Source organism: Hemicordylus capensis, chromosome 1 (genome assembly GCF_027244095.1).
Source record: "Hemicordylus capensis ecotype Gifberg chromosome 1, rHemCap1.1.pri, whole genome shotgun sequence".
Lineage (NCBI taxonomy): Eukaryota > Metazoa > Chordata > Lepidosauria > Squamata > Cordylidae > Hemicordylus > Hemicordylus capensis.
In genome coordinates, this window is record NC_069657.1 from 233,935,979 (window position 1) to 233,952,228 (window position 16,250).

Consider the following 16,250-nt stretch of genomic DNA (forward strand, 5'->3'; position numbering starts at 1 on the left):
TGTTCTGACTCAGTATATGGCTGCTCCCTGAGTTCCACTTGTACATGTGTTTGTGTGAATGACTGTACCTGTGTTTATTTAAAAAGTGAACCTGGATACAGGCCTTTCAAATGCATGGTACAGATAGGAAGTATACTTCTATACCTTTGTTCAGTATAATATGTGAATGACTGTACCTGTGTACAGATCTGTACCTGTGTACACTGTACACTCATTGTACGAGTGCTGAACACAATATATCAATGGGCCTCGTGTGAGTTTGTGTTGTTCCACATCTCTCTGGGTTGTTGGCGGATTTTGCCTGAAGCAAAATTCAAAGCTCATCTGGGTGTTCTTCTTCAGGTGAAATACTTGAAGATTGTACACAGCCCTGATATACTGCTGCTTTGGGGGCTTTTTTGTTTTCCACTCAAGGCACAAACCAGGCTCAAACTATCATACTTTGGACACATTATGAGAAAACCCAGCTCCTTTGAGAAGTCCTTAATGCTTGGAAAAGTTGAAGGAAAGAGAAGAGGGCAACCAGCAGCAAGGTGGATGGCTTTGATTACGACAGCAAACTGCATGCAGAATGGTAACAGAAATTCCATAACTGGCACATCTTTTTGTTTTCTCCACATACTTCTCCTGCTATTCACTTCTAGGCAGAACATTACAAATTGGTGGGCTTGTGCCTCCTGTTGACTAACATGCTGATTAAAACTGCGGCTGTGCAAGCAAAAAAAGCACAAGTGCAGTGGTAGCGTCCCCACTTCTGAAGCATGGGTGCTCATGCAAGGAAAATGATTTTCGCTGAACACCATTTCCCTTGGAAGTGCTTCGGGCAATGAGCAATTATGTACCTGAGAGCTGTGCAATATTCAGGGACATAACTCTGCATTGCTCAGAGTGCTTCCGTGGGAAGGGGAGATTAGCAAAAATGGGCCCCTACATGAGTACCTACACTTCAAAGTGGGGAATACTACCGCTTCCACACAGAAAGAGGGATGGGAACCCAAGTTTGTGTTTTTAAAAAGTTAAATTCTGTTTAGCATAATTCTGGTGAAATTCTCCCCCCACACACACACACCCAAAGTGGATGGTCTGCTGACCTCTCTAATGCAGGTCTCTATAATGAGATCTTAAGAAGGTTTATTACGACTAATAAAGGTTTAAAGAAGGTTTATTACTACTAATATTACTAAGAAGTCCCATTCAGTATGGGACTTACTCCCTACTAAGTGTGTATGGCCTTAATCATCTCGTTGGCTTGTGGCTTCAGAGGACAAGAGAGCAATGCTGGTGATGTTGTGGTCCAAGCTGGAGAGAGTTTTACAAGAGAGAATGTGTGTGTGTGTGAGGCAACCAGGCGTGAGGCAGATGCAGCAGGTGTCAATAAGGACAAGAGGCAAACTTCCTGCAGTGCAGTGGATCTTCTCGATGCCTTCACTACTTCCAGGCAGCTTCTAGCGCCTCGTATAGCTGACAAATATGAAAAAATCTTGAGTGGGGGGCAGCGCAGGGGCTGGAATACACACACACACACACACACACACACACACACACACACACACTCAGAATTAGCGCCCTCCATCTTTCCCAGGCTATGGGAACACCTGTATCAAGCAGCGGTGATATAGGAAGATGCTGAAAGGCATCATTTCATACTGCGTGGGAGGAGGCAATGGTAAACCCCTCCTGTATTCTACCAAAAGAAAACCACAGGGCTCTGTTGTCACCAGGAGTCGACACCGACCTGAAGGGACACTTTACCTTTACCCCAACTATATATGAAGATTTAGGTTTTCCTTTTTATAAAATAAGTGCCGTATCATCTATAATAATATATAATTATTTAAAATGTCATTAAAGAAATGTGTGGCTAATCCTCCATAATGGGGGAGGGGGGGTCCCCATATTATTTGATGACAAACCTTAATAATACAGCAGAAGTCAGTAGTAGAAAATTCTACCTGCATTTAAGAAGGAAGGCTTCTTCTCATTAGACAGAATATCATAACAGATCTAAATATGATACAAATGGTGCCCACTAAAATATCTATTTTAGGGATTGAAAGGAACCTACAAAGAAGGAAAATCAAGGAAGCACTATTTATAGAGACCTGGGAGGTGCTGCCTGATGCTATGAAGTTTATTAGCCTCTGAAAAGAATCAGGTGTTCCCCCTTCTCTTTCCTCTCCCCCCTCACTCATTAGCTCTCCACCAGTCAGGGAACTGTGTGTTATCACATCTAAGGAATTTAACAGCTGGGGAATGGAGGTTTTAATCTGTGCTTATTTATTTTAACTGAGGATAGTGTGTCACACTGAAACGTCTTATGTTTTAATGTTTACCAACTTATAGATTTTCTTTGCGCAATAAAAGGTCTTTCTGTTGAGAATTTGGAGTTAATGGAGCATTGCATCGCCAGCATATTGACTCATAATACAAGGGGGCTATTCCCATAATCAGGCAAAATCCTGATTGGGTGGGTGGCTCCCAGGCGATTAACCCACCTAAGTACCCCTCCCCTAAAACCGGGTTTGCGCAGTAAGAGCTCCGCAAACCCATTTTTGTTGATTGTGAGTAGCCGCGGCGTGGCTCCGTGCCCTGGAGACCCCTGGAGGGGAGGCAAAAAGCTGCCTCCCAGCTCCAGGGGTCTCACCAGCATGCCCTGCATACTCACGCAGGGCATGCTGGAGCTTCCGGGGGCCGATTGGCTCACGCTCCCCCCAGCCCCTGCTGGCTCCGTCACGGAGCTGGCAATCATGTGGGTGGCCAATCCGGCCGCCCAGGGCTCCCGCCCTGCTCGTGTGCATGGAGAGCGGGCTTAGCTCTAGATCCAACCATACATCCTTTTCTAGATCCAACCATACATCCTCTTCACCAAACCCATGTCTTGCAATCCTGGAACTTACTCAGTGAGGATATTCACATGAGCATGCAAAACTAGGATAAGGGAACCGCCAGGATCAGGCCTGATCCCAGCGGCTACACGACTAAAGCCCACCCACCCCCTCCATCATAAGAACCACTGGGCTCACAGGCGATCCTGGTGGTTCTCTGGTGGCTAGCCCGCCAAAGTAGCCCTCCCCTTAAATGAAGTTAGCAGAGTGAGCGCTCCGCTAACCTCATTTTGGCGATCATGAGTTGCCACGGCAGTGCAGCAACTTGCGAGGAGACCCTTGTTGGGAGGATAAAAAAAAAGCCTCCCGGTCTCAAGGGTCTCCCCAGGATGCCCCAAGCACTTGTGCGGGGCATCCTGGGACTTCCAGGGGCCAGGCAGCCCCCAATCCCCACAGCCCCTAACGGTTCCGTGATGGAGCTGGTAGTTGTGTGGGTGGCCGATCCAGCCTTCCAGGGCTATGGGTTTGATTGTGCATGCCAAACCCTGTCTGGTACTTCACATGGGTTGTGTGAAGTGCCTCATCGTTTAGCTGTTGTAAATATAACACTTTGAGCCGGGTCTCATGATCAGTGAGACCCGGTTTGTGAGAGTGAGCAGGGAGAGTGGGCTACACATGAGCAGGGCAGGAGCGCCCTGGGGCACACCGATCCGGCCACCCACATGATTGCCACCTCTGTGACAGAGTCGGTGGGGGCTGGGAGGAGCGGGGGCTGATCTGTGATCATGCCGGCAAGGCCCCAGGAGGCAGCTTTTCGCCTCCCCTCTGGGGGTCAAAAAGGGTTTTTAAAAGTGGGGGTTGCGGAGCTCTCGCTCCGCAAACCCAGTTTTAGGGGTGGGCTACTTGAGCGGGTTACCCGCTCAAGGACCACTGGGCTCGCAGCCAAGCCTGGTGGTTCTCACAATTGCAGAAAATTGGGCTAGCGGAAGCTAGCCCGATTTTCTGCAGTCGTGTGAATAGCCTCTTTCTTTACACCATGTATGGGTTGTTTTACCATTGGCAGTGTAATCCTGCTTTGTGAGATTTCATTAACTTTCCATATGAATGAAACACAACAACAAGAATTAAATGATAACTTTGCACTTTAAAGTTTCTTTCTTAACACAAACAACAGAATTTGCAAAATAAAATAAAAAAGGTTACGGAGACTTGCTCGGACCCGTGTGTCCAAACTGAGATTTTTCCTTTTAGTGTTGGGGTTGGCTTGTTTAGAGTTCTTTCTTTGCTGTGGCGTTAAGATACAGAGGCTCTCCAGACAAGCAGTGTGGAGCCCCTACAAGGGTTCTGTGGGGAGAGCGATCGGGGGTCGCCTGGTCCCGGAAGTCCCAGCATGCCCCACATGAGTGCGCAGGTCATTCTGGGGAGATGCCTCGAGGCTGGGAGGCTTATTGCAGCCTCCCCATCAGGGGTCTCCTCATGAGTCGCTGCGGTGCGAAGCTGCATCATGGCGACTCATTATCGGGAAAATGGGGTTAGCGGAGCATGTACTCCATTTAAGGGGAGGGCCACTGCGGAAGCCGCGCAGCTCCAGTTGCAGCACATGACCAGGAAGAACTGGTCTAAGCTCCCTTAGCCTGGTTTCTCCTGGTTGTGGGAAGAGCCTCACAGTCTGTTTCTGTCTCCCCTTCTTGAAAGCCTGAAAGTAATAAATATAGGCTTAGGAAATAACTAGCTCACAGGAGCTCTCTCTGCAGGGACCTTCTTCAGCAGGCCTCTGGATCCTCACAGAGTTTGTCATACACCACAGTTATTACACAGTTATTAAGTACACAAAATTATTAAATGTGTAACTTTACTTAAACATCAATCAGGTAAAAACCCCTCATACCTGAAAGTAATAAATACAGGCTTAACAGATAACCAGTCCACAGGTGCTTTCTCTGCAGGGACCTTCTTCAGCAGGCATCTGGATCCTCTGAGGAGGATTGTGTATTTTTTTGGCCTACTTTCCAGTAGGCTTATGAGATCACCCGGCATTCTCTCTCTCTCTGTGTCTATTCCTCCCTATCAACTTTGCAACACCTGGACCAATATGAACCAAATCGGGTACAGTTGTAGGGACACAGAGGGACACCTCCGTGGTGTAGTTTGTGATGATGACATCCACCCCAATCCAAGATGGTGGATGTGTAAACTTTTGAGGCACAAGTGGGCTAACTTGTGAACCGCCTAACCAATTTGAACTAAATTTGCTACAGCTGTCGGGACACATAGGGATGCAAATGGTGTGGTGTGTGATGATGTCAAATGGTGTGGTGTGTGATGATGTCATCCACTCCAATTCAAAATGGCAGCCATGTGAACATCTGAGGCGCAAGCAGGCTAATCTGTGGACTGCCTAACCCATTTGAACCAAATTGGGTGCAGTTGCAGTGAGTGACACACAGGGACACTTCAATGGCATAGTTTGTGATGATGTCATCCACACTGATTCTAGATGACGGATATGTAAACCTTTGAGGCGCAAGTGGGCTAATTTGTGAATTGCTTAACCAATTTGAACCAAATTGGGTACAGTTGCAGTGAGTGACAAACAGGTACACTTCAATGGCATAGTTTATGATGATGCCATCCAACCCAATTCAAGATGGCAGACACGTAAACTATTGATGCACAAGAGCACTGACTTGTGGACAGTCTAACTGATTTGAACCAAATTTGCTACAGCTGTATGGACACATAGATGCCCCAGTAATGTAGTTTGTGATGATGTCTTCCACCCTGATCACCCTGGTAGACATGTGAACTTTTGAGGAGCAAGTGCAATAACAGGAGGTTTGTCTAACCGATTTGAACCAAATTTGGTACAGTTGTAGTGAGTGACACACAGGGATACCTCATTGATGTAGTTTGTAATGATGTCATCCACCCTGATCCAAGATGGCGGATGCATGAACATTTGAGTTACAAGAGATGTAACTTGTTGACCTCGATTTGAACAAAATCTAATCCAGTTGTAGAGACAGTGAAAGGAAAGAAGGCTGATTAGTTCCTACTAGAACAACTTGTTACCTTATATGGTAGTCATTAGTCAACTGAACAGGTGAGGGGATGTGGGCGGGGAGGTGGAGTGGCTGTGGACTATAAGGATAACATCTCCCATACCAGGATCCCTGTCAGGGTATCGGACCATATTGAATGTGTGTACTTAAGTTTGGGGACCAGGGGTAGATTGGGACTTCTGTTGGTGTACTGATCCCCCCGCTGCCCAACGGAATCCCTTACTGAGCTCACGAACTTGGTTGCGGAGCTTGCGTTGGAGTCTCCCAGACTATTGGTGCTGGAGACTTCAATGTTCATTTCGGGACCAATTTGTCTGGGATAGCTCAGGAGTTCATAGTGGCCATGACAACTATGGCCATATCCCAAGCAGTCTCTGGACCAATGCATATTTCAGGTCATGCAATTGATTTGGTCTTTTACTCTGACCAGGGTGGTGTTCCGTGAGTGGGGACTCCTGTGATCTCCCCATTGTCATGGACGGACCACCATCTGGTTAAGGTTCGACGTACAACCACTTCCCATCTCCGCAGGGATGAGGGGCTATTAGAATGGTCCGCCCGAAGAGGTTATTGGACCCAGTAGGATTCCAAGAAGCCTTGGAGGGATTCAGTGTTGGCTTTGTTGGTGATCCTGTTGATGCTCTGGTTGAGAATTGGAACAATTTGCTTACCAGGGCAGTAAACACAATGGCTCCCAAGTATCCCTTTGGACCCACTTCAGAATTGGCCCCTTGGTATACGGAAGATCTACAGGGGCTGAAGTGGCAAGGTAGGCAACTAGAGCGCAAGCGGAGAAAGACTCTACTCGAATCCAACAGATTATGACATAGAGCACATTTAAAGATCAGGCAATATGTGAGGCAAAGAAGTGGTTCTTTTCTGCCCGTATTGCCTCTGCGAGTTCACATCCAGCAGAGTTGTTCAGGGTTGTGAGGGACTAGTATCCGTATCTTGCCCAGCCTCCCATGGCTGGGCAAGGTAATTGAGAGGGTGGTGGCCTCTCAGCTCCAGGCAGTCTTGGAAGAAACTGATTATCTGGACCCATTTCAAACTGGATTTCGGGCGGGCTATGGGGTGGAGACTGCCTTGGTTGGCCTGATGGATGATCTCCAATTGGAAATTGACAGAGGAAGTGTGACTCTGTTGGTCCTTTTGGATCTCTCGGCGGCTTTCAATATTATCAACCATAGTATCCTTCTCGAACCTCTGAGGGTGTTTGGGATGGGAGGCACTGTTTTACGGGAGTTCCGCTCCTACCTCTCGGACAGATTCCAGATGGTGTCGATTGGAGACTGTTGCTCTTCAAGATCTGAGCTTAAGTATGGTGTCCCTCAAGGCTCCATACTTTCTCCATTGCTTTTTAACATCTACATGAAACCGCTGGGAGAGATCATCAGGGGATTTGGAGCTGGATGTTATCAGTATGCTGATGACACCCAGATCTACTACTCCATGTCAACTTCTTCAGGAGCTGGCATATCCTCCCTAAATGCCTGCCTGGAAGCAGTAATGGGCTGGATGAGGGAGAATAAACTGAAGCTGAATCCAGATAAGACGGAGGTACTTATTGTGTGGGGTCAGAACTCTAGAGACGATCTTGATCTACCTGTTCTAGATGGGGGTCACACTTCCCCAAAAGAAACAGGTTCGCAGTCTGGGAGTACTTCTGCATCCACACCTCTTCTTGGTTTCTCAGGTTGAGGTGGTGTCCAGGGGTGCTTTCTATCAGCTCCGGCTGATACGCCAGCTGCACCCGTTTCTCGAGATCAATGACCTCAAAACTGTGGTACATTTGTTGGTAACCTCCAGAATTGACTTTTGTAATGCGCTTTATGTGGGGCTGCCTTTGTACGTAGTCCGGAAACTTCAGTTGGTTCAGAATGCAGCAGCCAGGTTGGTCTCTGGGTCATCTCAGAGAGACCACATTACTCCCTTGCTGAGGGAGCTACACTGGCTGCCAATTGCTTTCTGGGCAGAAAACAAAGTGCTAGTTATAACTTATAAAGCCCTATACGGCTTAGGCCCTGGGTATTTAAGAGAATGTCTTCTTTACTATGAGCCACATTGCTCACTGAGGTCATCTGAGGAGGTCCGTCTCCAGTTTCCACCGACTCATCTGGTGGCTACACAGAGACGGGCCTTCTCGGTTGCTGCCCCAAGATTGTGGAATGTGCTCCCTGCTGAGATACAATCCTCCCCATTTCCGACAATTTTTAAAAAACATCTGAAAATCCATCTTTTCACCCAAGCTTTCCCAACTTTTAAAAATTGTCTGTTTTTAATTTTTATGGCTGATTTTAAGTTGTTGCATTGTTTTAACTTTTTATATGTGTTTTAATTGTTTTATGTTAACCGCCCAGAGATGGAAGTTTGGGCGATATAGAAGTTAAATAAACAAACAAACAAACAAACTTGCAATGTAGCTGCCTAATGGCACAGCGGGGAAATGATTTGACCAGAGGTTGCCAGTTCGGATCCCCGCTGGTATGTTTCCCAGACTATGTTTCCCAGACTATGGGAAACACCTATATCAGGCAGCAGTGATATAGGAAAGATGCCGAAAGGCATCATCTCATACTGCGCTGGAGATGGCAATGGTAAAGTCCTCCTGTCTTCTACCAAAGACAACCACAGGGCTCTGTGGTCACCAGGAGTCAACACCGACTCAACGGCACACTTTACTATTCAACTTGCAGCCCCATACTGGATAAGCCTATATAACCTGATGTTGTTTTTACACTTAAAGAGCAGGGGTTACATAAGTATTTGAGAATACAACATTTCATGAATTTAGTATATAGTTACAATAGACATTTGTTTATAGTTAAAGGAAACCAGAACTGGGACCACATGACAGAATAGTACCCAATGTCCACTGACTTCACTCAAAGCCAACCCCCTGCTAGAGATGCAGAGTCCAGAAGCTCCATTTGCCCCTTTGTGCAAGAAATGCCACCCTCCCCTCTGTTGTGCCACCAGCCATGCTCAGGCTATAAATAACCTGGCCCACACGACTAAGGCTGTCTCTAGTTTTTGTGTCTCTAGATGAAGGCTGTCTCTAGTTTTTGTGGGTCTCCCAGGGCAAAACTAATTTCCCCTGCAAAAATAATTTCCCCTGCATGATGAATCAATATTGTTCCAGTCCTGTTTGAGCTAGAAAAGCCTCTCTTGCTATGCTTCAGCACAGGGCCCATGTAAGCATAGGGCCTCTCCCTAGCCCCCACTTCAGACAGCCCTGAATGTGACTCTTGTCTAGAGTTAGTCTTACGCTTGTGAGATGTGGCTGTTTCTCCTCCCCTACCAGCTGCATCACAGCCATGTGGTTCTTTTATCAGAAAAGAACCATGCTGCCACTGGGTGACGGCAGAGGAGGAAAAGAGCATGCAGGAGGTGGTAGGCCTGGGACGGCTGAAACTAAATATCTAGCATCCAGAGAAAAGTGGTGCTTCCCATCCTGCAAGCATACCTGTATAACTTGCTGGGATCGTCTTGACTCACCAAACACTTCCTTAGGAGGCGTGATTAATGGTGACTGTGGCTCTTGAGGCTATGCATAGGATCAGAAGTAGATGTTCCTGTGCTGATATGGAAGGCGCAGCTGATTTCTTCATGCTGTCCCCGGGGATCCAGTCCCAGCCCAGGCAGTAACCCCAGAGCAGTCATTTGTTCACTGCACTAGTGTTGTTCTCCTTCCTCTGTGTGGCAGAGCATCACAGAAAATGTTGCGCTATCTACCCAGGGCCTGAAAAACAGCACAACAACTCTGCATTGCTGTTCTAGGTAGTGAGGGATGTTGTGGTATGGCGTGGTAGTTAAAGAACATAAACCCTGAACCTTGTGTAAACTGGAGCTCTTGGTGGGTCCTCTGGGCTATGCCATTGTTTCTGATGTTACAACCATACTGATGGTACAGCCCCATTCACACGCTCTGTTCAACACGTGTACAGTCTGTGTGCAGTGTACATGTGTACAGATCTTCGCACATGTGGAGTTATTAACATGTTATGTTCATCATATGTACAGTGGTACACTTCCCATCTGTACCCTGGATTTGAGGGCGCCTGTGCTCAAGTTCACTTTTTAAAAGAGCACATGTACAATCATTCACACAAAAACAGGTACATGTGTTCAGTCACCTGGATGCCTGCACAACAAAATGAGGCTGTTCACATGAGCAGCCAAGCCCAGGCTTGGGCAGCCTGTGTGAAGCATCGGGATTGATCCTGGCACTGCCGAGGCCGCAAGCCCAGGGCCATGTGTGTGCACAGGCTGTAGGCAGTCCAGGCACACACAGAGCTGGGCTTCAAGAGTGCCCAGCTGAGGGAGGATCCCTCAATGCACCGTGTTGCTGGCACGGAGCATTGAGGGATGCCAGGGGACGACCTCCTCTAGCTCCCTGCTCTGCTGCAGTGCAGCTTGTGTGCTGCTTGGGTGGCAGAGCCTGTAAACACCCATAGATGGTCCTCTGCCCCACCACCATGTTTAGTTGTGTGAACAACCTTAATGTCTGAGTAGGGTTTTAAGTGTCTTGCTCTTCCAGTTGCTGTGCTTCTGCTTTGAGGTTTGAAGGAAAATATATGCATTAAGAGCCACAAGCTTGGGATATGCAGCTAGCTTGTGACTCTTTTCCACACACATTCCTCTTTGAACATTGCCACTGAAGCACCTGGCAGGGTGAGGCTCTTGTAGATTTGGGGGTCTGCACGTGGCACTGTGTTTGAAACCACTCTTTCTGCACTTTCACGTGTGAAGAATAAAGCATCTTTAAGACCCTCTTTCTGGAAGAGAAACCAGAGAAGAGGCACTTGGGCATTCTGGCCAATAAAGGTTTTAAATTTGCCACTCATTGGCGACAAGAACTGCTGTCAGACTCAGAGGTGGAAACATGATCAGTACTGGCTCCCTCATTGGTAATACAGGACAAAAATAAAGTACATTGTCCTATCTGACTGGGGTATTGTAAAGTTTACTCAGAGGATGTGTGTGAAGCTCTTTTCATATTTAAATACACAGTTCAAATAGTAGTAATAGTAAGTGGTTGTTAGTGCTAATAGTACTAATAGCAAGGGGTATATGATTGTTATTGTTATTGTTATTATTTACACTTTATATCCCGCTCTTCCTCCAAGGAGCCCAGAGCGGTGTACTACATACTTAAGTTAAGAGAACTTGTGTTTTGGGTGGTATAAAAATATGCTAAATAAATAAATAAAGTTTCTCCTCACAACAACCCTGTGAAGTAGGTTAGGCTGAGAGAGAAGTGACTGGCCCAGAGTCACCCAGCAAGCAGCATGGCTGAATGGGGATTTGAACTCAGGTCTTTCCAGGCCTAGTCCAACACTCTAACCACTACACCACGCTGGCTAAGTGTAAGAGGTGGTGGTGGTAGTGGTATTCATTATGGCAAAGGTGCTTTGTCCCATAGGAAGTGACTGAAAGCTGCTTCAAACCACTGTTTTTAGGTGCTTGCAATTCTTTTCTAAGGGCATCACTTAAAACCCGTATATTGTTCAACATAGCCCAGTCACAGTCATTTTTCATTGTGGTCCTTCATTATCTGCATATTACAGCATCAGTCCATGTTGGCAAGCTTCCACTGACACTGACGCAGTGCTTGTGGTTTCTAGCTATATGCTAGATAAATGGCGGAGACAATATGCTGACTCTAGCAAACCCGTTTGTGTTGCTTGTAGGTTCTGTGATAGAAAAAGCTTTATGTTCCACAGTTCAAAGTGCCATCTTCTACACTGCTTCACATCCAGGCTGGAAGCTGGGAGGAGGCAGCCCTCACTCCTTATTTTAGAATCCAGAGGGTTGAGCTGCTTTGCACTGGGTTAATTAGATTATAGTAAAAGCTGTGTACTGCATTTTGTACTTCTATCAGATAATGTGACCCCATGAAAAACAGTCTGGATTTTAACTCTCTTTCTGCCATGGACCTAGGCCTATTTCTCACTGAGTTGGTAAACCTGGTCTGGGCTGGACTTTTAGACTGTGGTGGTGGTGTTTGTGTGTTTTGGGGGGTCATGTGAATGAACAGTCCCTTGTGAAAAAGAATTCCTATGCAGGTGCCTGTGTACCTTCAGGACCGCATCTCCCGTCCAACTTTGACCTGCCCTGTGAGGTCGTCTCAGGTGGGCCTTCTCAGAGTTCTGGGCCCAGGGGAGGTACATGGGGCCCGGACTCATGGGAGGGCCTTCTCTGTTGCAGCCTCCTCTTTATGGAACACCCTGCCTCCTGAGATTCATAATGCCCCCTCCCTTCTGTCCTTTAAGAAGCTCCTGGTAACCTATCTATGTTGCCAGGCTTTTGGTTTTGTTTGTGTGGGTTGTTGTTTTTTCTCCTTGTCTTTGTGGTTGTTGTTTTAATTTATGTAAACCTCCTCGAGTCTAAGGAAGTCAGGAGCTCAATAAATTTGCTAAATAAATCAATCCGATAGGAATGCATGAGAAGCAGAGTTGTCTTCTTGATATGCTAGTCTAGTTTTCTATGTACAGAGATTCTCCCCCTACCCCTTTTTGTCTGGAAAAGCATTCTGAGTTGCTCAGGCATAGAACCTCAGCAAGAACGAAGTCTTAATGAAACATTTTGGGCAAGTTGTCTCTTAGGCTCAGTTCCTTTTGTATCTTTTGATCACCACAAAGCAACTTACATTGGGGCAAGCAAATATATAATGTACCCCTCAAATATATAGGGCAGTTCAAATGATCAAAAACTATATAGGACTGGGTAGGAAGGTGCTGTACTACCCAGCATTTTAACAAGGTAGGAGGAAAAACTGCCCTACACAGCTCCTCTCTCACACATGATTAATCTCCTCTCATCCTATTTAGTTGTTTGCTCACAGACAATTGGAAACACACACAGCTCCCAAAGCTGGATAGGACACTTGCCCTATCCAGTTTTCAGTCATCTAAACTGCCTTAATGTTTACATAGATAAAGCGGGTTCAGATGACTCATTGAATTGACAAAGTCGATAACCAGTTTTTCCATGATCATCTGAACCTGTGCCAAGGCAGGAATTTCCAGTCCAAGTGGGGGCACAAACCAGCATCTGTAACCAAGATTTGAAGTTGGCTGTAGTTTGACTTGAATGTATAATGCACCCAGCCTGAAGGCTCAGAATGGGTTGTAACAAATTAGAAAAAAGGGTAGCCTATTAAAATGTCATGTACTTGTACCAACAAGATTGAACTGTTCACTTTAAGTTACTCAAACTGTTCAATTTCAATAAATGACAAATACAAATCATTTGTCCCACTTCCTTCCTCCTCTTAAAGGTAAGACTAAGGGTAGTATGCCAACAGGAGAATATGTTTTCTGGTGATTATTTGTGGGATTTTTAAAACCACAGATTTGCATAGAAGGTGAAGTAAGCATTATTTTAAAATCTTATTGTTTAAGCTACTGAAATAGAAATGATCTTGTTAAACAGATTTTTTTCCTAGATTTCTATGCTCTTGTTATATATTTTAACTTTTTAAATATTAAAACTGAAGCAGAACACTTACTATTTTGTCCTCTCTTCTTCACAGCTTTGGTCCTTTACATTAGTTGCATGGCCTGTGTTTTCATTCATTCTTGTGGCCATCATCCGAATCAAATTTCCCCCAGAAGCCCAGCCAAATTGTAAGTTATTTTTATTGCTGGATTTTAATTATCACTATAGTGGTGAATGTCTGATATACATTGTTATTGGAAAAGCTGAACTATTCTTGCATTTCTAGAAGTGATTTCTTAACAGTCATTCTTCAATAGCTTTTTATAACTTTTATTCCCAGTTTCATTCATTAAGCAGTGATGAAAGTCATTGTCACCAATGCAATGTATTGTTGTCAGCTGTGTTCATGCAGGCTTCTAAAAACCTCTGCTCTTTTATGGAGCACACTGACCTCTGTATTCTTCTTTGCTATCTTCCCTTTTTACTTCTGTGGTGGTGTGAGGGTGTCGATAAGTTCTTCCTCTACAGTTGGGTCTGTCTCTAAGATATACTGTGGCAGTTACACACTTGATAAATTCTTGTCCTAAGAAACATTCCCATTCTAGAATTGTAAATCTGCTGTCAATTTTGTAGGGATGTTCACAAAATGCAATTTGGAAACCGAATCACGACACATCTCTTTAAAACAGAGGGATCACACACACCCTTTAACACATAGGAGAGCAGATCCATACCTGTACCTCCTCTGCTCGCCGCCACTCCTGTAATCATGGCGCTTGCTCCAGCTATAACCTCCCAGCTGCCCCCATGTGACACCGGCACACAAGTGGCCTCTACACATGTGCAGCCGCCATTTGCATGGTCAACAGCCATGATTATGGAAGTGGTGGTGAGCAGAGGAGGAGCAGGTATGGTTATGCTTTCCTCTGTGTTAAAGAGAATGTGTGATCCCTCTGTTTTAAAGGGATGTGCCACAATTTGATTTCTGAATTGTGTTTCATGCACATCCCTACAATTTTGCAGATACAAATGTGGAGCACATATCTTAAACAAATGTGGGGATTGCTCTAAATTCAGTATATCTTCAGCAAAAATAAACCACAGCAAAATAAAAAAATACAGCAAAAAAAAAATCAGAATAGTAATTTCTATTCTGAAAATATCAGAAAATATTCTGAAAATACCAGAATAATTGTGTTAGCTGCTAAGATGGTACAACAATGGATATTGTTGATACAGGTCTGAAGTTAAATCAGACTGGTCACCTGGCTGATTTTTTTTTTAAACCATGTTCAGTGATGGAATCAGGATGTTCAAATGTGGGAGCAGATTGTCTAGGGCAGGCGCCTCTCTGTGTTCCTTTGGTACACACCATAAAGTCTAAAATATCTTTGAGAGGGGCCTTGGAGGCTATCATGATTATGACCTCACCATGATGCAATTCCCCACACCCCCACCCTCAACTGCTATGAATAATAATGACCAATTTCACACTTCAATACATGGAATTCAGTTTACTCACTTATAGAGCTACAGCAATATTCTGACAAATATCTCTTGCACTCCTTTAAGACCTTCAAATTTATTATGTAAAAACAGATAATACGTTGTAAAAATGTTGTTTAAGATGTTGTTAAAAGCATGTAAAAAACAAACGTTTCGGGGTCAAACGCCAGCCTCAGTGTTGTTTCTCCATCTTCTGTGGACCACCTGTTCATAATGTTTACAGCTTTAATTACACACACTCTGGCAGTAATTTTCAATGAAACAAGTGAGGTCAACAGGTGGTGTGTGTGTTGGGGGTGAGGGGAGAAGACATGAGAAAAAGTGAACCAAGGTCATACAGCTGTGTGTCTGTATTCCTACATTAAAGGTAAAGTGTGCCACCAAGTCAGTGTCAACTGCTGGCGCCCACAGAGCCCTGTGGTTGTCTTTGGTAGAATACAGGAGGGGTTTACCATTTCCTCCTCCCATGCAGTATGAGATGATGCCTTTCAGCATCTTCCTATATCACTGCTGCCTGATATAGTACCAGCGGGGATTCAAATCGCTAACCTTCTGCTTATTAGTCAAGCATTTCCCCACTGTGCCACTTAAATTACATTATTACATTACTAGTATTTTTTAGCCCGTTATAATAACGGGCGCTAGCCTTCCCTTCCCTCCCCCCATTCCCCCCCTTGCCTCTTTCCTCTCCCTTGCCCCTTCTAATTTTTTTTTCCCCCTGTCCAGTTTCCCTCTCCGCCGCAGCTCATGGCCGAGGTTCTGGGCTCCGGGCCCGCCGCCACCATTCTCCCTCCCGCCCCCGCCTGCCTCCATGCCCTCCTGCCTCCATGCCGCGGCAAGGACCCCTGGGCCGGGCGCCGCCGTCTTTGGAGTTTTTGGCCAGCGCGGGCCCTTCGCTTTCGGCCTCCGTGCCGCCGCCGGTCTCCCCGGCCGGGCCAGGGCTGCCCGCCACCGCCGGCCTCCACTCTGGCCCCCCGCCGGCCCAGTCTCTGTCTCTTCTGGCCATGGCGGCGGCTCTGCCGCTGCCTCGGCCAATTTTCTCCACCGCGCCTTCCCGGCTTCTTCTGGGCGGCCGCTTGGCCGCCCAACATGGCCGCCGGGTGCCGGCGATTGTGTCTCCCTGCCCTGTGTCTCCCTGCCCTCCCTGCTTCGCGCATGCCCAGAACGACCATCGGAGGCACGGACACACGCTTGGTGTCCATCCACGGACGGACACCAAGCCTTTTATTATAGAGGATTAGATTACAAAGTATAGCCAATATACTTTGTGGTCTCATTTAACTCTTCCCTGCCATTTACACTGGGTTTGAATTTATCTCTATATATAGCCTCTCTAATCTTTCTTTGTACTATACCTCCCTCAGCCATTTTTGGAAGGGCAGTATATAAAATAGATATATAAATAAACAAGTAA

The 16,250-nt window shown here is 46.0% G+C and overlaps 1 protein-coding gene across 1 annotated transcript in view; it reads left to right on the top strand.

Moving 5' to 3' along the window:
* Positions 1 to 16,250, top strand: part of ABCA12 (ATP binding cassette subfamily A member 12) — a 244,358-nt gene that overhangs the window by 49,999 nt on the left and 178,109 nt on the right. Inside the window, exon 4 of the mRNA XM_053268830.1 lies at positions 13,425 to 13,518. Within this exon, the coding sequence (XP_053124805.1) occupies positions 13,425 to 13,518 (94 nt within the window). The remainder of the gene's footprint in view (positions 1 to 13,424; positions 13,519 to 16,250) is intronic.